General features: G+C 26.7%; 2 protein-coding genes across 10 annotated transcripts in view; both read right to left on the reverse strand.

Annotated features, from left to right (window-relative positions):
- Positions 1 to 26445, reverse strand: part of LOC149893764 (ATP-dependent DNA helicase PIF1-like) — a 265925-nt gene that overhangs the window by 43283 nt on the left and 196197 nt on the right. The gene's annotated exons all lie outside the window — the stretch shown is intronic.
- Positions 1 to 26445, reverse strand: part of LOC145192496 (NACHT, LRR and PYD domains-containing protein 9B-like) — a 46766-nt gene that overhangs the window by 3415 nt on the left and 16906 nt on the right. The window contains exons 1-8 of one of the 9 annotated variants that reach the window (XM_090076363.1): positions 25401 to 25625; positions 23518 to 23552; positions 22868 to 23024; positions 15808 to 15857; positions 15081 to 15305; positions 14811 to 14864; positions 5044 to 6381; positions 3808 to 4353 (exon numbers count right to left, since the gene is read on the reverse strand). In XM_090076363.1, the coding sequence (XP_089932489.1) occupies positions 4319 to 4353; positions 5044 to 6381; positions 14811 to 14864; positions 15081 to 15300 (1647 nt within the window). In that variant the 5' untranslated portion in view covers positions 15301 to 15305; positions 15808 to 15857; positions 22868 to 23024; positions 23518 to 23552; positions 25401 to 25625 and the 3' untranslated portion in view covers positions 3808 to 4318. Of the gene's footprint in view, positions 1 to 3807; positions 4354 to 5043; positions 6382 to 14810; positions 14865 to 15080; positions 15382 to 15807; positions 15858 to 22867; positions 23025 to 23517; positions 23553 to 25400; positions 25658 to 26445 lie in introns of those variants that run through there. The other 8 variants (XM_090076361.1, XM_090076360.1, XM_090076357.1 and 5 more) reach the window with 8 other exon arrangements.

A 26445-nucleotide genomic window follows, 5' to 3' on the forward strand; every position in this document is an offset into this window, starting at 1 on the left:
GAGGTGAATGCAGCGATTAAATGTCAACAACTGATGTTTAACTTAAAGCTTTGTTACGATTGTAATAGCTCTCAGTGCTTGTTTATGGCTGCGATTTTACTAACACAATTTGTTTTTATAAGTTTATAAAGTCAACGTCAGCAGGTCAACATCAGCCAAACATCTTCTCAGAGCAAAAACTCATACTTAGCATTTGTTTTCGTTCAACAAAGCAAGGTGAACTCAAAAGTGCTGAGGATGATCAGTCTTGAAGTGCTGCAGTCATTTTAGTGCTACTCATGAATAAGTTTGTAACTTCATATATTCGCTTTGTTCCAGTTTAAAAAATGCTTACAGAGTTGTTTGAAAACTCATCCAGAGTAAGGGTTTAGTTGTAATTGAAAACTCGAACGTGGGTTGTGGAGCGACAGTTTGCAATCTTTCTCTTCGCTCTATTTGTCAAGGTGAACGCTTTATATATTCTCAGTTCTCCTGAGAATATTTAGAACAAGAACGTGATTGAAGTATTTGTACTTTTTTTAATCGGAACTTTCAAACAAATAAAACACTTGTTTTCAATTTCGTTAAAATCGAAAAACATTTACTTTATAATAAAAAATTCAAAACTAAATTCTTACTTCTCTATCTAAAGTTTTCTGAGCGACCTTTTTGGTTAACAAAAGAGTTTGACTTAGTTAACTAAAAACTCAAAATGTACAGAATGCAGATAAAACATTTTATTTTCAAGTGAAATTTTAAAGTGAGGCTCTTCATTTTTAAATTTAGATCAATATCATAAAAAAGTGGTCAGTCTGACTAAAGGAGACAACATATTGAATAAGTAAGGAAATTAAAACTACAAAATTCAGTAGCGATCATTTTTTTCAAGTGTCTTTTGTTCTATATATCTCTTAACTAGTGCACTAATTGTTGATTTAGCCACATCACAAGAAATCAGAAAACATCGCTCAGAAATTTACTTATAAGAATCTTCTTCTCTACAGCACGTATTATTAAATTTTTCTTTTTTCAATAAAATTTATATTTCTACCTTCCAAAGCAAGTTATCATTCTTTTGAGTAAATTATACGATCACACTTATAGGAACAATTGTTAAAAATTTCACTCATCTTCAATGGAAAATCAAAAAGTTATGACAAAAAAACTTGAAAAATTTAGCTAATTATCAACTTTTGCACTCTGTAAATCTTGATGGGTAGGAAAATGCTGGCCCACAGCTTCCTGTCTTAGGGGAGGATAGAATGTTTCAGTTTAATCAAGAACAGGGTTAGGAGGGTGCAACTTTGATTAAAAGGGGCTGCAATGTTTCTCTTGATTTTTAATTTTATGTGGGTTTTTAATTATCCAAATGTAAGTCCCTAAATAAATGGAAGGATTTATTTTTAAAGAATAAATATTTCTAAGTTTATTTTCTTATTTCTTTTTTTCCTCTTTCATTTTTAATATGCTAAAAAGACACATCTCCGTAAACCTTTAAAGGTGAATAGAGGGTGGGGGGTGGGGGAAGGCTGTTTTAGAGAGATCGAGTACTGTTTAGACAAAAGAGTTTACATAAAACTTGAATAAGAGGTTATTTGGATTTGTCGCCCTCTAGAGTTGACATTATGATGAGGCCGAACGAAGTCGATTTTCGAAGGCTAGTAAAGTAAAACACAAGTGTAAATGATTCTATTTTTCAAAATCCTGTTGATGGGCTTTTATCACATTGAAAACTAATTTTCACAAAGAATTTCAACGTATCAGTGAAAGCATAAAATCAAATCATTTCAAGTCAAACCATACGAGCAATTAATGTTTACGGTTTCAAATTTACAAGGAAAATGAATGTATTTCAATATGAAAATTTACAATTGTCTTATACACATTGCTAACCTATTGATACCTAACAAATTGATAACTAATAACTATTTTCTAGAAATTTAACAAACTAATAAAACTGACACTGAAAAAAAAAATATAGAAAATATGCCTTAGGTAAAGTTCATCATAAAAACAAGGCGAACCATTACGAGGCTAACAAGTGCAACTGACAAAACAAGCCATCTAACAAATGTAACTGATACTAACATCATTTACACTACAATTAGTAAAATACTGAATCTTTACAATATACTGAAAGTAATGAGTCATTTTCTTTGTAAAACACCGAAAAGACTCATGTCATAAAAATCTTCACTTTTTCCTTTCAGCCATTAAAACTTTCTTCAAACGAAATTCTTCCCATGATTTTAAAGAAAATAGTATCATTTTTAGCTAGAAATGCTCAATGGTATTTTGCAAATGAGAGAAGAAAAGTAGCCGAATTCTTTAATTATTTTAAATTTGTGGCGCGGAAACGAACCGAAGAAATGTTCTTGAAAATAAAAAAATCGCATTTTCAAAGGACTAATTACGTAATAGCTTCCGTAAACAAATTAAAATAATAAATAATTCTTACCAGGTTTCCTATGTATTTTTGGTACCAAATCAAAAAACAAAAAAGCAGGATATATGAAACTTTATTTTAGAAAAAAAGAAAAGAAAAAAAAAAAATAATAAAATAAAAAAGGGGGAAATAAATTGAAATCGGTGCGAAAATTCAAAAAGTAAAATTTTTAAATTGATGCTTTTGGCAATCAATATTCCCAAATGATAAGGAATCAACATTTTTTCCCCATGTGTTAATTATGTTATTGTCTTGTAACCGCCTTCTGCCTATGAAATTGTCTTGTAACCGCCTTCTACCTTTCAACTCTACATACCGTTTATACGCTTATATATATTTATATATTTAATATTCATCTATTTCTAAAAATTAATATTTTTTATCATTTTACTCATTTTGACATATTTATAAATCTAGAAGTAAAAAACAGATACCTTTCATTTATAAATGATATGCATATAAATATAATTAACAGATAGATAACCTATATATGTTATGTTTATGTCTAAAATTGTTTTAAAGGAGCATTTGTTGCAAATGCTGGTCAAAATATTTTTTTAAAAATGTCTTATTACCAAGTGATTTAACTTAACTTAAATATCTAGAGAATTGTTATTTTAAAACAGCTTAAATTTTGTAAACTAACACTGAAAAATATTTCACTTGAGAGTAAAATAAATTTATACTCCCACTTTATACAACTTTATGTAAGGAGGTTAAATTATTTGATATACCTAAAATTTAACTTTGAAAAATTTACTTTTATAAATTTCACTTGAACTTAATTTATTCAAAGGTGATGAGCAGACTTCTTAGTTTAGTTAACATTATGTAGTAGTACTTTACTGGAAACAATACAACATGCAAAGTAAACATATACATGAAAAATTTGAAACAATAAAAATATAAAATTTAAAGCAAAATAAAAAAACATCAAAAAGATATTAACAACATAAGAACATCAAAATTTTATAGATTGCATGTTGCATATTCAACTTATTTTACACTGCTAAACTAAAAGATTATTTAAAAAATTCTTATTTCTATCATGTTTTTAACTGTTAAATTATTTCAAAAGTTAAATTTTGTAGAATTAACACATATTGATAGAAAATTTTCCTTTGGTGCTGTAACAAATGCTTTTACATCTGTTACAGCTCAAATCATTTTTTTTTTTTGTATATGAAATCAAAAAAAAATTACTTTGTTAATTTAAAGAGAAAAACATAAGCATAATTATTTTGGTGTGTAATAATGATGTGTAATATCTGTAATATAAACCTAATTACGGGTATTACATACCTTTATTCACATAATATAAGTAGAAGAGAGCAGAAAAAATGTAATATGCCATTATCTAAAAATTTCTCATAGTACTTCCATTTTTGTCTTTGCTTTTTTGTTTCAATTTTGTTCAGTTGTTTGGTATAAATGAAACAAACAACAGGTGCGATTTTAAAAACGCTGCGATCTTTTGATTAAAAAAACTATTTAATTAGTTTGATGATAGATTAGTTAGACATTAAATAACAAAGTTGTATAAAAAATCTTTTTCAAATCTACGATTGCCATTTAAAATTCTTTATTAAACATTCAAAATGTATGTTAAAAGTTCTTAAAAAAAACCAAATTCATGTCACTTAATTCTTAACTTAAGGTTGCAATAAGTTAAATTCACTAGTTCAATCAAATCTGTAAAAGTATAAAGTTAGCCCTGTAGAGCTACTTCATACTTTTAAAAGCCACATAAAAATTGTTTGGGATGTTCTTCCAGAAATATTGAGCTGCAGAGAGAAAAAAGTATTTCAAGATGAAACATAAATTAAAGAATAAAATTTTAAAAAAAGGTATTAAAAAGGTAAATCAAACTTTTGCAGAACAAAATTTCACCACTCAATTTTTTTTGAATCTCAAACTGTTGATTGACTCTGTTTGCATAAAAACAAAAATATATATAAAAAAAATAAAAGAAATTTCAAAAGTTTTTAAACGTTTTTTCTTTTACACTTATTTTATATTATTTATATATTTTATATATTATTGTTTGAGGAACATCTTTTAAATATTGAATAATTTATCCTCCTTTAAAATGCTGCTTTGCCTAATTTTATTCCATTGCATATGTTAAGTATTACAAGTTTTTGATGGTTATCATTCTTTTTTTTTTCAGTTGATTTATATTTTTAACTTAACAAAATCAGTCAACATATTTAGAAGTAATATCAAAAAATTCATTAACTTGAAAAACACAGATATCAAATATAAAATATAACAAGAAACTTCACAGGTAAAAAAGAATGTTTAATTTGTAGATTCAAATAAATTTTTTGAGCAAACACAATAATGGTTTTTTCATGTCTAATTGTCCAATTAAGTAGTCAATTATTACCAAATCAAACAATTGACTACTTAGTTATTTTATTCTTAAAAAAAACAACAACAACAAAAAACAAAACAATAAAAATTGGGAAAAACAACCCTAAACATAACAAAAATAATTAAAGAAAAATTAAAGGGAACAAAAACTAGAACTCATTATAACCATAATAAACAAATAATGAAAGCTCAAACAAAGTTGTAGTTTATAAATAATTCTTTAACATTTTAAATGAACTTACCAAGTACAGAACTAAGTAATGAATTCCTTTCTTTATTTGAATTCTTCAAGTTACCAAGTAATCCCACAAAACATTTTTTGTTTTCATTTGCTAGTCCACAAATCATAGGCAAACAACTACACAACTTTTCGTTACAGATAATCTCATCAGTGCTCAAATAAACGTGTGCATGAACCGAAGCACAAAACTCCATTAAAGTGAGGTGAGCAAACTGATATCGATAACCAAGTTGTGAGTCAACTCTTTCAATGAAACCCAAAAGTTCATTTTCAACTCCATCAAAGTCATTGACAATCCCTTTCATTTCATCTTGGGAGAAAAGAATTTTACCTTGATTGAACAACTCAAATGCAACTTTACAAACTCTTAAAACATGTTGCTTGTTACTCTCACTTTGCATCATAATATAAACTGTTTCATCGGTTTTACAAATGTGATTTTGAAAAAAGTATAAGAAAATAGAGCAATACAACTCAGTCATAGTGTTGAAAGAATAAGAACCACTTGCAGCAATTACTGCACACATTGCTGATAAATAAAAGGGAACAGATGCCATGGCTTTAGCATAGAAAGACTCTTCAAGAACACTTTTAATGGCTTCTTTTTTGTTGCCATAATTTTCAATATACTTGTTAACTCCGTTGTCATTTAAACCCATTATTTGAATGGTTAACTTGTCTGTACATTTTGTAACTTTATGTTTGTATTGTGATATAGCTCCAATTCTTCCAGCAACAACACATTTGTACTTTTGAATATTCAATGCTTCTGCTAATGCATCAACAATTGGTAGACTGTTTGGATTAAGTAGATTATGCTTTACTAATATATCTAAGTGAGCAAATTCATCCAACCCATCTATCACAAACAGAATGGAAAAATGCTCACAAACATTGCACTCTTGAAAAATATCTTTGTAGAAAACTTTTAACAATTCATTTATGTTATCAATGTTTTGAAATTGATTTAACTTTCTACATTCAAAATAAACCACAAAATCAACAATTTCCAATAAGGTACCATTGGCCCAGTCCAATAAACACTTTCTGAGCAAACAAGTTTTTCCAATTCCAGCAATGCCAGATATCAAGAGTAAACATAGCTCCTTCGAAAACACCTCCTTAAACTCTATTGGCTGATATGTCAGTTGTCTTTGAAGAAATAAATCTCGCTCAGCAATGGTGACAGTGTCTTTTTCCACTTCATCTGCATCAACTACAGTCAATTCAATGAACTTATTTAAGAGTTCAACTTTAGCTGGAGTTTTTACTAAGTGCACAATTTCGTCCATTTTTCCATAAGTTTTAAGATAATAACTTTTCAGTGCTTCTTGCATTTCTGAAAGAACAAAAAAAGAACTTTTCTAAGAAAAAAAAAGAATTTTTCTGAAGAAGGTTTCTAAAAATTAAATGCTAAATAATCCAAATCAAATAATTTGAACAAAAACTGGTGTTTGATTTTGTTATTTTGTTAGAAGTTCAATAGAAAGTTTAAAATTGATTCCCAATATAAGTTTATTTTAAAAAATAACTTATAACTTTTACTTTGGCTGGAGTTGTAATCTTTATTATTCTTTTCTTAAAAGTTTGTTTTAACCCTTTCATGCGCTGGGTTGTTTTATAACAACAAATTAAACTAAGCTTCCCCAAATTGTGCATCCTAACCAATTGAAAACAATATTATTTTATAAAGGAAAGTTGAAAAGGGCTGTAGAAAAAGTCTACTTTAACATTTCAGAGTACCACAGATATTTTGTAGATGATTTTTTATGGGTGAAGTTGGTACTGGGAGCAGATAACAAATACTACTAATTTAAAGGATTTATAATTCTGATCTTGTTGTGAAAAAAATATTTAATGTTAGTTTAACATAGTACTGTTCTTACTACTCATTTATATTTTTTTTTATTAATACCTTTTTGATCTAATAAACAAAGTTAATTTGTTGTTGTAGAACAACACTGCGCTTCAATGAAAATCCCGTCCATTATTATTATTCTTTTATGCGATAAGATTTTTTAATTAAATTATTTTTTTTATCATTTAAATGTTAAAATAAGTTTAAAGATTAAAATATTTTTTTATTGTTATTATCATATATATCATTACTCTTATTTTCATTTTTTAGTAAATATAGTATATATTCTGTGAATGTGATTATATGTTACTTATGGTCATATTGAAATCAATGCTATATTATTTACTGGGTGTGCTTAGTACATGTTTATATACACACATAAATATATATAATATATATATATATATATATGGGTGTGTGAGTGTGTGTAATTTGATGCAACTTATTTATTTTCAGAACTTAAAGTAAAATAAACAATAACACAGGTAAAAAATATTTATTCTTCTAAACACACACAAAAAGTTATAACAAAATTAGTTTCTGAAGAAACTTTAGTCATAGATTTTGACGATAGTGATGTTGATAGTGATAATAATAATAGTGATCTCAAGGATACAAATATAGAAAAAGATTTGTGCATCTACAGTAATTTTACTTAAAGATGTAAGATATAAGATATATATATATATATATATATATATATATATATATATATATATATATATATATATATATATATTTATATAAAGATATAAGATTTGATATGCGTAGCCATTTCCCAGTATTTCAAGAGAAACAAAGTTGTTGGAGGCAGTGTGGAAATTGTTTTGCTTTTATTCAATGCATGAAATCCAAGATAAGCCTGTGTGTTTTTTTGTTATGAGACAATAATTGAAGCATGAAAGGGTTAAAAATTGTTGCATTTATTTTGTAATCAATATAAGTTTCTGTTTCCGTTAGATTACTTGTGCTCTTTGCTGATATGATCTTATTTTAATGTCCATTTTTATTATGAATTTTAAGCCCATTTCTATTAAGCAAATTTCTATAAAGCAAATCATTGACAAACTTTCTCTTCTACTGTACATACAAATATTTGTTTGTTGCAGTTTTATAATTAATTGTTTGTAACAGTGACTTTTTTTTTAACAGTAAAATAATTTTTAGTTTACTTGATAAAATATTTTGCGTAATAATTTTATGTATTACACAAAATATTTTATCAAGTAAACTAAAAATTATTTTACTGTTAAAAAAAAAATATTGCTACTAGCAATAAATTATAAAACTAATAATAAATATGAAAAATAATCAAAAATTTTATTGTTTAATTAATTATTTAATTGTAACAACAACAATCCTAATAATTACAACAACAAAAACAATAATAACACCAATTATAATTATGATAATTACGACACCAATAACATCAAGAATAATGTTCTCAATAATAAGTGAAATTCCTTTTTTAATCATTTTTATTATTATTACTATTACTATTATTATTACTATTATTATTATTATTGTTAATATTATTATTATTATTTTGTATTAATATCATTATTATTATTATTATAATTATTATTATTATTACTATTATTATTATTACTATTATTATTATTGTTATTGTTATTGTTATTGTTATTGTTATTATTATTATTATTATTATTATTATTATTATTATTATTATTATTATTATTATTATTATTATTATTATTATTATTATTATTATTACTATTATTATTATTATTATTATTATTATTATTATTATTATTATTATTATTATTATTATTATTATTATTATTATTATTATTATTATTATTATTATTATTATTATTATTATTATTATTATTATTATTATTATTATCATTATTATAATTTAGAAAAATTTGCAAAAAAAAGGACAACATGTTTATAATGAAACCTATATGAATAAGGATCATACTTTATCCTATGAAACATGATGAACTTTTTATTTATTGCAAAAATTAAATTTGAATTAAAACCGATTTTCAATATAATCCAACTTAAAACTGATGAATTTTATCAGTGCAAATAAAATGAGTTATGACAAAAATTTTTGACAACATATAAAATTTTATCAGTGGGTTATTTAAGTTGTGAGAAAATTGTTTTTATTAAAAATCAAAATAATAGAATAACGTTATTTTTTTCATTACATATTTCATTTTTTCTGTAATGTCTAAGTCAACTAAACTCATTGATACAATAATAATAAAATAAAATTAACTTTGAATTAAAACCAATTTTCAACATAATGCAACTTAAAATTGATCAACTTCAATTTGGATTTGACATCAATCAACATGTTAGATTTTGTTGAAAATTCCAAACTTTGAAATTTTAATTACTATTAAATAGAAAATCAAAGAAAAAGATATTTAAAAAGATATTTAAAAAAAAATTTATGCTATTTCTTTTTTTTTTCTAGGACAATTATACTTAAAATAGTAAATATTTGGAATATGGGAACTCAATAAAAATTTCAAGACACATTTGAGGCTTTGCATCAATGCTAAAGTTGGATATCAAAGGTCTGTGTGTTCATTATTGTTAATTTCTTTTTTTTTTTTGCTTTATAAACTTTCAGTTAGATCAGCAGCCTTTTTTTTTTGTGTCACCCTGTTTTAAAGAATTCCTGCATAAGAAGTGTTCCTAGGATCTTTCAAATTCAAATATGGGAATAATAATGGCTATTTGAAATTTTCAACTTTTTATATTTCAAATAGCAAATATTATTCATACTACTGTGATCAAAAAGTGAGGTGAATTTTTAATTTAAAATTCCCGCCTTATTCGAATCGTCCAATCTTTTTTATTTTTAAGTTGGTAGGAATGTCATTAACATTTGCGCCAAATTACATGTCAAACTCATAATTATTTTTTTTTGTTTACGCTTGTTTCTGAAGTACCAAAAGTGCATTCGGCGATTATCACGATGTCTAATTTTGTTGAGCAAAGAAGTGCTATCAAATTTTGTTTGCGGAATGATACTGCTGAAACATATCGAATGTTGCAAAAGGCCTTCGGTGAAGAGACTATGTCTCAAAAAAATGTTTACAAGTGGTACAAAGACTTCAAAGAAGGCCGAGAACGTGTTGATGACTTGGAACGCTCCGGACGACCATCGACTTCGATTGATGATTGCCACATCAACAAAATCAAAGAATTGGTGCTTGCAAATCGTCGGTTAATCATTCGAGACCTTGTTGACATGGTCGGAATATCATTTGGGTCGGTGCAAGCAATTTTGAAGGATCATTTGGGCCTCAGAAGACTCAAATCACGTTTGGTGCCGAAATTTCTCAATTTCTTTGAAAAAGAGCGTCGCGTTAAAACGTGTGAAGCAATGCTTTCTGACTATCAAGACATCTACAAACAAATTATTACTGGCGATGAGACTTGGGTCTACGCATACGACCCTGAAACAACCGACCAATCGAGTGAATACCGTGAAAAAGGCGAGCCGAGACCGAAGCAACCACGTCAAAGTCGCTCAAAAATCAAGGTCATGTTGACTGTTTTCTTTGATTATTGTGGTGTCGTGCACTACGAATTCCTTCCAACTGGCCAAACTGTCAACAAGGAATATTATTTAAGCGTTATGCGACATTTGCGTGAAGCTATTCGCAAAAAGAGACCGGAATTATGGGCCAATAACTCTTGGATTTTGCACCACGATAATGCGCCTTCGCACACAGCACTGGTTCTTCGTGAGTTTTTCGCCAAAAACTCTACCCATGTTGCTCCACAACCACCGTATTCGCCCGACTTAGCACCGTGTGACTTCTGGCTGTTCCCAAAGCTCAAGAGACCACTCCGGGGAAATCGTTTTGAGTCCATTGAAGAGATCCAACTTGAATCGGCACGCGCATTGAAGGCTATCCCTACCGAGGACTTTTCAACATGCTTCGAAGACTGGAAAAAACGTTGGGAAAAGTGCATTAAGGCCGGGGGGATTATTTTGAGGGGGACGATACAGATTTGGAAGAATAAATGAAGATTTTTCATTTTATAAAAAAATTCACCTTACTTTTTGATCACAGTAGTATATTAACTATTTTCTTGTAAAAAGATACTGATTCTGTTTCACAAATTAGAAGGAACTCTATTAGTATCAACAAAAGTGAAAAACAAAATTTATTTTTCAAAAAGAAATTATGTATAAAAAACTTTGATTTTGTGAATTTATTATAGAGAAGATATTTAATGAACTACACAAAGCACAAGAAAATATTAAACTTAAATAAAGAAGTTAAGAAAGCATATTTTGAATCTGATGTAAAAATAGCAAAAATATTTATAGAAAAAAATTAATTCAAAATTAAAATCTAATAATAAATGTTGAAGATTCAAAGTTAAAAAATAATTTCCTTTTAATAATGTGTAAAAATTTTAAAGAAATAATTGCTTTGAAGAAAATTATGAATATTTTGTAAATATTTAAATAAAAAAATCATGGTAATTTCATTAACAAAATATATGAAATTAGTTTTATTCAAATTTTATTAATTTCTTTGACAACATTTTTGACACATGAAATGACAACATCTTTGACACATGAAATAATTCACTCTTAAAAAAGTTAAAAATCACAGGAAAAGGTTTCCTTTGTCCTGCTAATACAACTTCCTATTGTAAGAAGCTGTTTTCATATTTACACTTATTCCTTAAAATATATTTTTAACAAATATTAATTCTCTTTTAAACAAATGTTTCTTCAGCTATTCATATATAAATTTATATTTCTATATTTTACAAAACCAATATTTTTTATTTACATTCTTTAAAAATCTATTTTATGACAGTGTCTGCTGGCGCATAATTTAACAAAAGTATTTATGTACTAGCACAATTAATTTTCTTTAATTATGCTTTCAACATATTAATTACAATTAATCCATATCTAAATTACTTTAATTGAACTTTTTATATTAAAAAAAAAAAAAACTATAAACATATAAAAAATAAAAATTACTTTTTGTCAGAGAGATTTGAAATTTATTCAAAATGATGTCAAGTTGTAAAAGTTCTTTCTAAAAATGCTTTGTTAATAGCAACCTATTTTAGTTTGTTTCAACTTTTCAATTGAACTGTGATGAGAACAAGTAACAGTAAGCTATGAAGATTAGGGGGTTGACTTTTTCACAACTATACTTGGGTATAGTGCCAAAATATGACATTCTACATTAGATTACCAATTTTAAAAGTTCTATTGACTCAAGATGCATATTCAAAAGAGGCAATAAGTGTGTGTAACTATAGCTATAAAAAAACATCAGACAAAATGAATAAAAGAAAAGACCTCATTAACCTGTAAAACAATATAAAAAAGTAATATAAAACTCCATGAGATCAAAAAAGGACTGGGAATTAAGTGAATTGATAAGTTTTTGCATTAATGTAAAATTACACAAAAATTAACACAAAATTAATGTTAGTTTAATAATGAGTAACAGCTGCATTTGATACAATCAGCTTAATCATAGTACTGGTAAAAATAAAGCATTTTCATTTCTAATAACCTACAATCTCTATTTTAATCAACTTTAGAAACCATGCAAGAATCAAATTCAATACCAGGAAAAAAACCTGCTGCATTGAACATACAAAAATTCATAAAATCAATATCACTTGTGTCCAACCATAGTTAATTAAAGTTCTATATTTTAATCTCTTGAATATAGTAAAAAAAGAGTAAGTACAATTATTAAAATTAAAATATCCACACAAATCAAAATTATTTCCAAAAACATTTCTTGCACTAAAATAATGCACCAATGAAACAACCCACATCATTAAATAATCACCACTAACAGATGTACTATCTTGGAAAGAAACTGAATAAAAAATACCTACATACACAAATTTTGGATTAAATAATAAACAAATTCATTAAAAATGTAAAAAGATTTAAATCATTCAGTTTAATTAATCACAATAGTTTTTCAAGAATCATTTAAAATTTTCTTTGCAGTGTTTTTAAAAAAGAATGAAGCTTTATTCCATTCTTACTAAAATTAAAAATTGGTTTTGTCATTTTAGATAGAAACCATCCCATTTTACAATGGAATGAACTTTTGAAAAGCTTAATTTTTTGAATAAGTGTTTGAATAAAGTTTTATGAATAAATTTAACAATTAAGAAATTAATTATCAACAACTTTTAAGTTGCTTCTATATTACTTCTTATACAAAAAATGATAAAAAAAAATCAATAGAAAATAAAATTCTTTTAAAAGATGAATTTTTTTGCCATAAGCTTATCTTGATCTTAAAAAATGCACAAAGTTAGAGAATTTTGTTGTAAAATAGAGATGAGACTAAACTTTACTTTTATTATTATGCATTTTACAATTTCATCAAAAATAAATAAAGCTAATTACTAATTTCCTCAAAGACAATAATTATATTTATTATTGCTTTAACTTTTTTAAAAATTAAATTGTAATGTTAAAAATATATCTAATTTTAAGTATCTAAGTATCTTTTTGTTTAAATCGTAAACACATAAAGAATTTGTGTTTATGATTTAAACAAAAGAACGTTGAATTTTCACTCATCATATATTTTGTATTAAAAAAACTGCATTTTTTTTTTTAATTTACTTAACTGCATTTTATGAAAAAACAATTATAGCTGAATTAGTTTTTTGCTGCCAATTGTAAAAGAAAAAAAAAGTTATCATCAATTGGTTCATTTTCAAAATAATTCACAATTAAATCACTAAGCTTCAGATTTAATTAATAAAACTTAATTTCTTCATTGCATTAATTCTAATAATTCTTTAGAAGTTGTATTTGTTGGTTGGGAAGTTTGATTTCTAACCCATTAAATCAATGTAAAAAGACACTTTTTAACCTTCATAGAACTCAATTTAACTTATTCCCATATTATCTATTTACCATAGCATTATATAAGAAAATAATGAGACAATATATAAGAACATTCTAGAAAGAGCTTCTAGTGCAGTTAATTTAATAAATTCAAACAGGGCAATAAACAACTAAAAAATAATTTATTGGACAATAAAATGGGTTTAAAAATGAAAGGTAAAATCATCCAATAGAAAAGAAAAGAAAAAATCAGCAATTGAAAGCCAAAACAAAAACATTTCTTTATTTCAAAATTATGAAAAAAATATTTTTGTTACTATTAGGATAACTGGAGTTTGAAACTTATTTTCAGACTGCAACGTATGACTTGTCAATCTCAGGTAATCAACTAAACCACACTTGTACCATTTTAAGGAAAAAATGATTGTATTTATTATAACCATCATAATGTCAAAGGTTTTATAGCATTATCATAAAATTTTTTGTACTTAAGTTAAGAAAAAACATTTTTATTCTGTTGTACTTTATAAACAGTTATTTATTTTATATTAGTTTTACATTTAAAAAATATTTGTTATTTTATATAGTTTTTTACTATACTTACTAATAAAATTATTAAATGCATTCAAAATATTAAAAATACTAGAAATAATAAAAATGATAGCAACAATAATAATAAAAATAGTAATAATAATATGAACAATAATATAAAATAATATAAAAGTAATACCATAACAATAATTTCAACAACAATAAGAAAAATATTAAATATAAAATGAACAGTAATAAAGATAATAATAATAAAACAAAACAATATTAATAAAAATATTATTTTACCAATAAGAGTGATAATAACATAAAAACAACAAGAATAAAAATATTAGCAATAGTAATGACAATAGTAATAACAATATCATTTTACGTTTAAAAATATTACAATATGATCTATTAAAACTTAAAATTTTATAGTAATATAAAAAATATTTTAAAAATATTCAAACAATAAGATGTTGCATATTGCCAAATAACTTATACACAGCTAACAACAACTTACTTTCTTTTTCTTCAATGGATGGCTTCAGGGGGTTTTCTCTCTCAAATGATTTATCTAAAAAGTATTTTATCAAAAATGAGCAAATTATTCAAAAATTTTGTTTGTGTAAAAAATAACTTCAACTTCTTTTATAAAAAGCAAAATTCATGAGAACAACAATTAAAGAACCTTTTTTACTATGTTTATAAACTTCAGAGAATTTTCAGATTTAGAAGAAAAAAGAAAAAGAAAAAGAAAAAGAAAAAAGAATTTTTACAAATTAGTTTTTACTTAAGAACTTTTCCATCACTCTTATCAAATCTGATCTATTTATCTGGTATATTGCGTTTGCTAAATCATCTGAGGTAGGAGACTTTTGTTGGTTTTTCCATGCACAAAACATTCTGTGTGCCTTCTCTTCCAAATCATTATAGTCAGCATCTATCACATCAAGTTCATTATCACTGACTAATAAAAAGCGTCCCAATTTCTGCCAGTCTTTCCCAACCATCAGTGCTAATTGTAACAGTAGTTTTGAATTGTCAAGAATTTCACTCATTTTTGTTTGATCTTTTAACACATTCACTTTTTCCTTAACAGGGAACAACTTCATAAATATTCTCTTAACTTTTCCAAAACCAGTTTTTACAACTTTGTTTTGAAATAAATATAATTAAAATACTATAAAAAGTATAATTAGAAATTCTCAGAGTGGAATGCAATCTTGTTTTTCCATATTACCAGATACAAGAGCATGAAGCAAAAATGTTTTTGATAAAAAGAAATTTTTAATTCTATATACTAATTTTAGTTTTGTATAAAATAGCTAAAGGTTAGGGGAGGAGGAAGGGGCATTAATGACTTGTAAACAGCTAATTTTTACAAAGATTTCTAAACCATTTTACATTATGGTAAATGGTCTAACTCCCCTCAGCTTAAAAAAGTAATAATAAGTATAAAGCATAACATATACAATTTAAAGTATGATATAATATAATTATGAGTATACAAAAAATACCTCATTGTCATCAGCAGCTGAGTAATCAAGAAGGGTAGCAAGTCTTGCTTCTATAAAAAAGTATGAAAAAAATTGTTTTTTATAAAAGAACTCTAATCCAAAATGGTATCTACTTCTTGCTTTAGTTAAGTTACTTATTTGATCTTGAATAGTCATTTCCCCATCCCACCCAAAATAGATTCAATTCAAATATGGTGATCATGTTGGCCAGGTTTATCAATTTGTTTCATTTTCTTTCATCCAAGTTTGATCATACCTTGTTAAACTGCCACCATTAGTTTTTGATCAACCAGCATGTCAGCTGATGGAGCTATATGGTTGCTCAGCTGACATCCTGGTTGATCAAAAACTAATGGTATTTATTACCTCAAAGTTATTTTCATCACTGACCTCTGGCCACTATTCTTGATTTTCTAAAGATGATGGCTTATAACTGTTTAAACAACAATGTTTTTTCTAAGTAAAATGTTTTTAACTGTATTTCAAGAAACATAATTTTCAAGGTTTTATTTGAAGGTTTTGATAATTCATTTTTAGTAATCTGCCAGTTTGTTACTTTGCTTACTGCTTTTCAACAAATTTCTATGTAACTTAACTTTTAGATTTTAACAAAATCTCCCTAAAAATCTTCAATGTGACTAAACTGGTCATTGTTATAACAAGCTAGCAAGGATATAAGTAAAGAGCAAGAAGAAGAATTTCAGTTTAGTTAAGGAAGAATGATAATATGGATGATTGGATTATAAAATGATGGCAGATTATTTCTGGAGTTCAAAACAAGATTGTTTTGAATTCAAGAAACAACTTTCAGACTGTGCTAAAAACCTTGCTGAATAATGGATTATATATTTCAATCCAAAGGTGAATAATAATGGGAAATTGGATTTTAATGCTTTGGTTTTCATTGGCTGCTTTAATAGAGTAAGGTAGGTTAAAATGGGTCAGTGAGAATAAAATGTGTCTATTTAAAGAGAAAGATGTTGCATTATCTTGGATGTTGCGATTAGTTAGAAATAGTTTCTTGATTGCTAAAAAAATCTAAAGTACTAAATGTAAAAAAAAAAAAAATGCTCTCACGAGCTATGATAATGATTTTCAAATTCAGCACCTTTAAATTGTTTTGAAAATTTGCATATGTGTATGTATGTGTGTGCAGGATTTTCAGAAAAAGTTTGTAGAAAGAAAAAAAATTGAACTGATCAAGAAAAAACAAAATGATTTGCTATTTCAGGCTCAAATCCTCAAATGAGATAATTACATCATTTTAAGTAATTAGTTACAACAGATCAAAGTGACTTCATAAACACCAATCCCCTTCAACAGTTCTTTTTAAAATGTAAAAACCTTAATGACAAATACTAAAGGTTGGTGATTTTGCAGTTTTAAAATGATACAACTTGATTAGCATACAATGGTATCTTAAATCAAGTGGTTAGTAATTTCAACCTTATTAAAATCAATGTGTTATTTCAAATGATTTATGCTACTATATTTGTTTTTTATCATTTAGTAGTAATTTATCATATTAGTAGTAATTTATCATATTAGTAGTAATTAAATTTGTTTGACAAAACATAAAAGTTAAGTATGATTGCTATTCTGGTGGCAACAATACAGAAATAAAAAAATAAATTTGTGTCACTATATAAACAATTTTTTAAGTTGTCTGTATTCAACTGTTTTTGTTTTTTTTTCCAATTAGTTGTAGTAAAAATATCACCAGAAGTGAGTTAACAAGTCACATTTTGCCAAAATGCCTCTGAAAAGATCACAAGGATATAAACGGTTTTTTTTGTTAAAAATCATCAACTACCTTTTGTAAATGGTTTAATAAGCAGAATTTAAAACTGAACAGAACTTGATATTAAACAATAAAACCTAAAGAAAACCAATTTGTGCATAAAAATATTTGCAACAAAATAGCACTGCTTCTCCCTTTTGTGTTCATTTACATAAGCTAGAATACCTAGCTTCAGATTTTACTAAATTTGACAAATAGACTTTATATACAGTGGTGATCACAGAAAAAGTACACTTTAACATTTTCTTCATTAGAGTTAATATATTTTCTTTCTTTATCAGGGAAGTAAAAAAAACCATATCAATTAATAAATTTCCATTTATTAGCTATAAATCATAAGAAAAAAAAAATATTTTTAACGGAAGCATAACTATAATTGTTGAAAAACCTACAAAATTCAACAAATAACTGTGATCATAGAAAAAGCTCATCAAACAAAAAAATAGTGCTGTTTAAAAGTCTACATCAAAATATTGAAAATATTTATCAATATTTTGTTAAGTAGCCTTTATTCTTTAGAAATGCAGCATTTCTTAATGGCATACTGTTAGCAAGTTTTGACATTGTTCAACAGTAGTGGCATTTCAAACTTTTTGAATCCCCCCCCCCCCCTTCTTCAAACTATTATATAACATAAATTATATAACAAAGGTTTGTTTATCTCATAAAGCCACCCCAATATTGTACCAAAAGTTCTCAATCAGATTCAGATCTGGACTTTTACTTTTTCTTAGGTTTAGGTTTTACAAATCTTGCAGTATGCTTTTAGGACTTAACCATGCATCACCATTTTTTGAGTATACAATCAGTTGTTTTCTTGCTTCATTGTATGCCTGACATTTACTTTCCCATCAGAATGGAAGCAAGTAATTTTGGATTCATTAGTCCAGAAAACATTTTTCCAAAAAGAAAACCTTTTTATTTAGGAACATTTTTGCAAACCTTAATCACATTAGTCAGCTTAAACACTTAAGCCAGTTTTGTTTTAAAATAAGGGGTTTCTTTTTCACTATACAGCCTCGAAAGCCTGCTTCTTGAAAACAATGACTAATCGTTGGAGCTGACACAACTACTTGATTCTGTTCTTCCATTTTAATTTCATGAGAAGTTAAAAAAGGGTTTTCTTTAGATATTCTAACAATTTGGCAATCCATTACAGTTGAAGTTTATCTTGGCAGTGGCTTTTGAATTTTATCATCAGTAGTATTGTATTTTTCAATATTAATGACAGCATTAAACCAATTTTCTAGAACACCCTTGTTGACACAAAATTTGAGAAATGTGAATTGCATTTGATCATATATTTAAAACTATTTTTGTTTTTTACTACAAAGCAATTTGTTTCACCTCATGCAGGGTTCGTAGCCAAAAATTTATACAAAGTTCCCTGACTTTTCCCTGACTTTTTTGAAAAATCAAATGAATTTCCCTGACCATTTTCAAAATTTGCAATGGTTTTTATTATAACAAATAAAAAAAAGAAACATGCACTATTATTGTAATAATAAAATAACAACCATAATTTAAATAAAATGTGTTTATTGAAAACAATTGTTAGTAATAAACAAAGTAATTTGTTACTTGATTTGAAAGCGTTTTGCAGAATTTAAATACGTTAAAAAATATTCAACTTTTAAAAAAGTTAAAAAACCGCAGTCAAATTGTGAAAACAAAATATGTGTGGTCATATAAAGGTGTTCGATCACATGCCTTCCTGTGAAACACTGTAGGGTATTTTTTAATTGTCAAAATAAATGGGTAGCACTAACAGAAGCATAATAGCTTAATTGTAAAACTTCTCAATCAGAATTCCCTGACTTTTCCCTGACTATTTGAAGAAAAAATAAAAACTCCCTGACTTTTCCAGGTTTTCCATGACTTTAGCCAAAATTGGCTAATTTTCCAGGTTTTCCAGCTTTTCCAGATACAGTACGAGCCATGTCATGTTAAGTTATTACATGAAAATTAAATGTATTTCGTCTAGGAATTAATTCATGCGCTTTTTAATTGAAAATTGAAGGTTTATTTCAAAAACTAAATAGATGAATACATTAATAAAAATAGTGTCCATCGTTAGTCACTACTTTTGCCTATCTTTCCGGCAATTTACGAATTCCGTGTCGAAAAAATGCTTCATCCTTAGAAGTGATCCAATCAGACACCCATTTTTCGATATTTTCTGAAGAAGTGAAGCGCTGTCCAATCAAATCGTTATTCATGCAATCGAACAAGTAGTAGTCAGAAGGAGCAATGTCCGGAGAATACGGCGGGTGGGGTAGCACTTCCCATCCGACATTTTCCAAATAATTTTTGACAGGTTTTGCGACATGTGGTCAAGCGTTATCATGCTGAAAAATGAGTTTATCATGTCTGTTACCCCAATCTGGTCGTTTTATGACCAGAACTTGCTTCAAATGCATTAATTGTCGTCGATAACGTTCTCCATTGAAAGTTTCACCAGGTGTCAGAAGCTCATGGTACACCACACCTTTCATATCCCACCATATACACAGCATAACCTTTGCACAGTGAATATTCCGTTTGGGTTGTGATGGACCTGGTTCACCTGGCTTTACCAAGGCGCCTTTTTTCGTTTAGGATTCTCATAATAAATCCATTTCTCATCACCAGTAACGATTCGATGCAAAAATCCCTTTCTTTTCTGTCTTTCAAGCAGCAATTCACAAATGGTCTTTCTTCTTTCCACGTCTCTGTCTTTCAATTCATGTGGAACCCAATGAGACATTTTTTGAATCATACCCATGGCTTTGAGGCGTCTGGAAACTGTTGATTGTTCAACTCCTAACGATTTTGCAAGGTCCTCTTGCGTTTGACAAGAATCCTGATCGAGCAATGCTGCCAATTCTGCATCTTCAAATTTTTTTGGATGTCCTGGTCGCTCTTGGTCTTCCAAACAAAAATCACCACTTTTAAACCATGCAAACCACTTCTGACACGTTCACTCAGCTAGAGCATGGTCACCATAAACTTCAACCATAATAGGATGACTTTCGGTAGCACTTTTCTTCATGTTAAAGTAATGAAGAAGGATCCCCCGCAAAAACACTTTATCAGGAACTAAAATCGACACTATCAGATAAATTAAAAATAGTGTTAATTACGCTTAAATCAAATGATTTATAATGAAAATGAAGCGCAATAACAGTGATCTTCGCACGCATGCGTTGCTAAACGAAACGCTGAGACAATAAGCTAGTTTCGTAATCCCTTGTTAAACTGCATGAATTAATTTCTGGACCAAATACATTAAAAATAATATTTACAATGCCTTGCTTCAGTTCTCACTTTAAAATTTTGTTAAGAAACTGAAACTTTTACTAATAAATGGGATTCTCCACTAGCATGTGCTATTTCATTAAGCACACCCACATAGCAAAATTTGACAACAAATGTTTTTATTGTCACACTGTCATTTTTATGCCGAAACAATAACGCAAGTTTCAGTTTGTAAATTATCATAAAAAATGCCATAAAATAAAAAACAGAAACAGCTATAAAATGCAATTAAAGGATATATTATGGGTTTCCTATTTCTATGATCACCATTGTATATATTGAATCTTTTTATTTTATTAATGCAAAATTTTTAATAGTTTCTTCTCAAAACAAATTGATTTATCTAAAATTTATTTTTATTAAAAATGAAAACCCTAATAAATCTTTACTTAATCTTTATTTAAGCAACAAAAAAAAAAAAACACTTTTAAATAGACATTATACACTATGACAGCAACCTTTTAATTTAGTTTTTTAACTTAAAATCTTTTAATTCAATTTTAAAAAAGTTAACACTTTTTAGATGCACAATCAGCAATTTTTCCTGCTTATAATTTCCTGCTAAATAATAAAAAATTGAAGCTGTACTTGCTTTTATCCTATTTTTCTTTTTCAATGCACTTACTAAAACGTCATACGTTGGAGATTCATGGTATTTTCTCCACATGTTTTATCTAGTTTGAAGCATGTATTTTAATGTTTAGGTGGTAGCTTTGTCCATTTGAGGTATAACATGCTTGGAACTTTAAAAATATACTCAAGAGTGTTAACACTTCTCATTTTGTGAGGTCAATATTTTTTGGAAAACAGTTTATGATAATTATTTTGTGTAATAAGTTGCTAATATTAAAAGTGCAAATGTTCTTTACACTTTGAATTAATTTTGAGTTAAAATTAATTCCAAATGTAAACATTTACAAAAACAGAAAAAAAAAATTAAAAACTTTTCAGTTGCTAAATGTTAAAAACACTCAGTAAGTAAAATTTCTCTTCAACTGAAGAAAACTTTAATTTATGCAACCACTTTTTTTTATTTTGTTATATAAGGAAATATGTTAATATACTAAAACTATTCCAATCAATTTTTTAAGGGAAGATTACAATCAAATATTTTTAAATTTTAGTATTTATATTCAGAAGACAGAGAAAACTTCATTCATGTGTTAAACTTAAGTAGCAATGAAAATTGCTTGAAAAACTTAAACTTGAAACTTAATAAAACAATTTTGATAAATTTCAGAACATCATTAAAAGTTAATTAACAACTTTAGACAAACAAAATTGAATGAATAACAAAAATAACATGAAATCAATGACTTTACGATCAAAAATTATTGTATGTTTGAAAATGCCATGGATAGTTTTCAAAGACTTAATCTTAACCAAAGGTTTTTTAATCTTAAACTTTTATTTATTTAAAAAAAAAAACAAAAAAAAAAACAGCAAATTATAATTAATACTGCATCATAAAAATTGTAAGAATCATAAAGGTTTTTGAAAAACCTGTTACTTAATACAACTTCTATGCTATGTACATTACATAATATTTTATTATATACATGAATATATAATGTCCAATTTGAACATATACACAGATACATACATAACATGTAAATAAACATATATACACATACTTGCATATACAAATATACAAAATATTTAATATGAATATATTTAATAAAATAGTTCATCCCAGGCTGCTTTTATTTTCAACATGTATTTTTCTATATACTTATATAGTATTCAGAATACTTATATAGTATTCATAATATTGAAAGTACTATGTTATTTAAATACATTTAATCATTCTATAGGTATCATTGAAAAAATGATGAAAAATTTGTTTGTTAAAAATAAAAGATGGTGAAAACTAAAAGCCTAAAACAAGTTTTAGAATTATTTTGCCATAAAAACTAAATTTTTTTTTAATAGTAAAATAAAATTCTTAAGCATTTCTTTTACCTTCATGATCCAAAGAACTTGCTGATGCCATGTTAGTGTCAGTAGCATTGTGCAGAGTATTTTTAAGTACTTGGGTGTCAACAATACTTTGTTCATCCTTAGTTTTAATGCAGCAGCTGTTACCCATAGAACATAGTGTGCCAAAAGCAAGAGTGTTCTGTAAAATGTTATATTTAATATATACTTTAAGTTGTTTAAATTATATTTATATAAAAGATTGACTAACATAACAAAACCTGCAATAAACTTATAAGGAAGCTAAATGTAATAGATAATCAATAACTTTTGGTGATATTAAAACAAAAAATTGTTTATAATTTTCTGTAAATGAATGTCATGTAAATGAGTATTTGTAGTAGATTGCTACTGTATTACTGTTATTTGCTACTTGATGTAATAAAAACAAGCAGAAAATGTTTCTTTGAGAAAACATCAATGAATAAAAAACAATTTTTTTTTTTAAAACAGCATCAAAAATCATCAATCATTTAACTTAAAAATGACATGTTTACAAAGAATGGTTTTCATGAAAAACTCTCTCAAATCAAATATTGTTTTTACATATACATTTTTATTGCTAAAATACATGCATACATTTTATGTACTATAATTTGAAAAATTTGAATATATAGTCAGTTTGTTACTTGTACCTTATCCTGTGGAATAGATAAATCAAGACTTTCCTCTAAAAAAAAAAAAGGGAAGAAATTCAGTTGCAAATTGAAATATCTGAGGAGACGAGCACTGTAATAAAACATTTAGTACTTAATTTACTATATTCACTTTAAGTTAGGTAAGTAAATCACTTGTGAAAGTGATTGCTTTTAAATATTTTATTTCATTTACAGTAAAATCACAAGCAAACTCTATCTTTATTACTTAAATCCCTTTTCAATTCCTAAAAACAACTTATCCCTAAAAAAAAAACCGCTAGGCATTTGTTTTTTATTTTTCCATTAACAATAAACTTCAAGTTTCTTTAAGTTTTGTAATATAAATTGGAATTCATCAAGTTTGTTAAAGTAGAACTCATTATGAGTTTAAAACAGAAAATGAATTTGATGTGTGGCAAGTTTACATTTAAAAATCTTTTTTTTTTTTCAAAAAATACTTTTAATGGATTTAATCAAATAGAACTTCTGTGTTGAAACAAAATAACATAAAGTATGTGAAACATCACAAATTTATTTCAGGAATCTTACAATTTTCTATGTCTAAACATGTAAAATAATTTAAACTCAATCTATTCAATCGAAATAATATTTTGATTGAATAAATCAAATAATCAACATTTATTTATTTAATAATAAAAAAAAAGACATTTACAGAAGTTTGCACTCTATTCATTATTATCCAGCATTGACAGGGTGAAAAAAGATGACAATGAAAAATATTTTACTTAATCATTTGATTGGAGAAGGTTTGCATTTGAAAATTATGTTAATCTTGAAACTGAAAATTTTTTAGGGGAACTGTTACAATTCTTTTAAAAACAAAAAGCATCAGTTTAATTGCATTTTTAGATTTCTCTACCAAATTGCTCTAAAGAATAAATGAGTATGCTTATTTCTGTCCTTGTTATGATGACATTCTAACTGTCATATTATTTTTACACAACTACAGTGTCATGTGCACTCAACAGCCCACTTGTATTTGCAAGGTTTTAAAAAAGCTATGCAATAAAAAAAGGCAAAGATAAAGAAAAAGTTTTAAATTGATTATCTTATAAAATTATGGTTCAGGAGATAATTTTCAGGTTATAAGTGAGAACTTGCTGATAACTTGTTAGTGTCAGTAACATTGTGTCAATAATGCTTTGTTCATCAATTGCTTTAACTGTAGTGTTAACCCATTAAAACAAGTGTGTCATAAGCAAGAATTTTTTGTAAAGTAATATAATTTTAATACATGTATTTTTAAATGACTTTATACATAGAACTCAAGTAAACTGAATCATTTTATAAATCTGCAACCTAGTTTTAAAACCTTAAGCTTTATAGTATATCTTTTGAAATGACAAAGTTTTTAATTCATTTGAAAAAATTTTTTAAAAGTGAGCTTAGTGTTTGTTTTAAAAGAATAAAACAACTTTATGAAAACTTTTGTAAATATTTTATGAAGACTTTTAAATATTTAATGTTGACATTTATTAATATTTTATGAGTTTTTTAAAATTTTATGACTTTTATAAGTACTTTATGATGACTTTTATAAATATTTTTTTAGATTGTTGTCAGGAACTGTCTTTTGAATGAACTTAAAGTTGTGATGTTTTTTGGTCTGTATACCAGTAAATCAGTTTTAAGTTATTCAAGTTTAAATAACAAACTGGTTTGGTAAACATTTTTACTTTTAAATGTTCAAAGTTTTAAAAAAGATTAAATATGCATCAAGTAATAATATTCGTTAAATAATCAAAAAACATTAATTAAAAAAAACAAACTTAATAGCCAAACCCTGTTTGGGAAAACCATTTTCAAATCAGTAACCTCCCATTCAGCAAAAAGCAATATTATTAAAACTAGATGCCTACCTAATCGACAATTTATCTATCTCAAGTAAAGGAATGAAAAGAGTTTGAAGTCTTGCACTGCACAAACAAGGTCATCTCTTCATAATTTGAATACTCCCAAGATGTGGTCATGTGATACTAGTGACAGACTGAATGGCGCACACTCGATTACTTTTAGCGAATCATTAATGTTATATTGTCCAGACTTTAAGAGTGTGAAATCGAAAGCTTTTTCCCTCCTTACATTTTCTCTTATATTTCACTACTAGATATCTTCCGAAAAACTGTAAGTTGGGAATATTTTCTTTTAAAAACAAGATTCACAAGTCATAAAAAAACCTTGATGTCGTAGGTTTAAATGGGAGTTAGGAGCCAACGACCGGAAAGGTCCAATAGCTCTTAGAGTCCGTTTTACATCTACTAACAACGATTGGTATTTTAGTACATGTTTACCACAGTGTTCACACAAGTGAAAATATAAAGACTAGGAAAAAATTAAAAATGCAAATTTGGTTGGACCGAAAGAACTATTATGAGTATTTTAAACTGCTCACTAACATCAACACCAGTGTGGTTGCGAAAAGTGTGTGACTTTAAAAACTTTGTTTCTAAAAGATAAAAAAAAAAACTGACATAAAAGAAACTGACCAGCATAGTGCTATCTAACTAATAAATCACGACGCGAATTAATTTGTAAGGAGCAAATCACCAGATGGATTTTCTTTAAAAAATGCCTTTAAAACAACAGCAGGTTCAAGCCAAGGAGCTTGCTTCGGAAACCTAAGAAGAACTGTGTCAATCAGCCTCAGTTTTGCCTCAAGATTTTGTTTGAATCAAAAATATGTCTAAAATCTAAAATCTGCTCAGCGATGCATAGAATTAAGTGTCGCTTCTCAAAAGGATTGCTGAGACACGTTCAGAAAGTTAATTTTGATTAATCTAAATTATTTGTATTTGATACAATGAATAAAGTAGGGGAACACGGGGCAAGATGACGAACGTTTTGAAAAGCACTTATATCTTATTCAATAACTGTTCCAATAAGTAAAACTTTATCAAAAAGTGG

The sequence above is a fragment of the Hydra viridissima genome, unplaced genomic scaffold (genome assembly GCF_058129835.1).
Source record: "Hydra viridissima isolate aposymbiotic clone 2 unplaced genomic scaffold, HvirCarnegie_v1 scaffold_1, whole genome shotgun sequence".
NCBI lineage: Eukaryota > Metazoa > Cnidaria > Hydrozoa > Anthoathecata > Hydridae > Hydra > Hydra viridissima.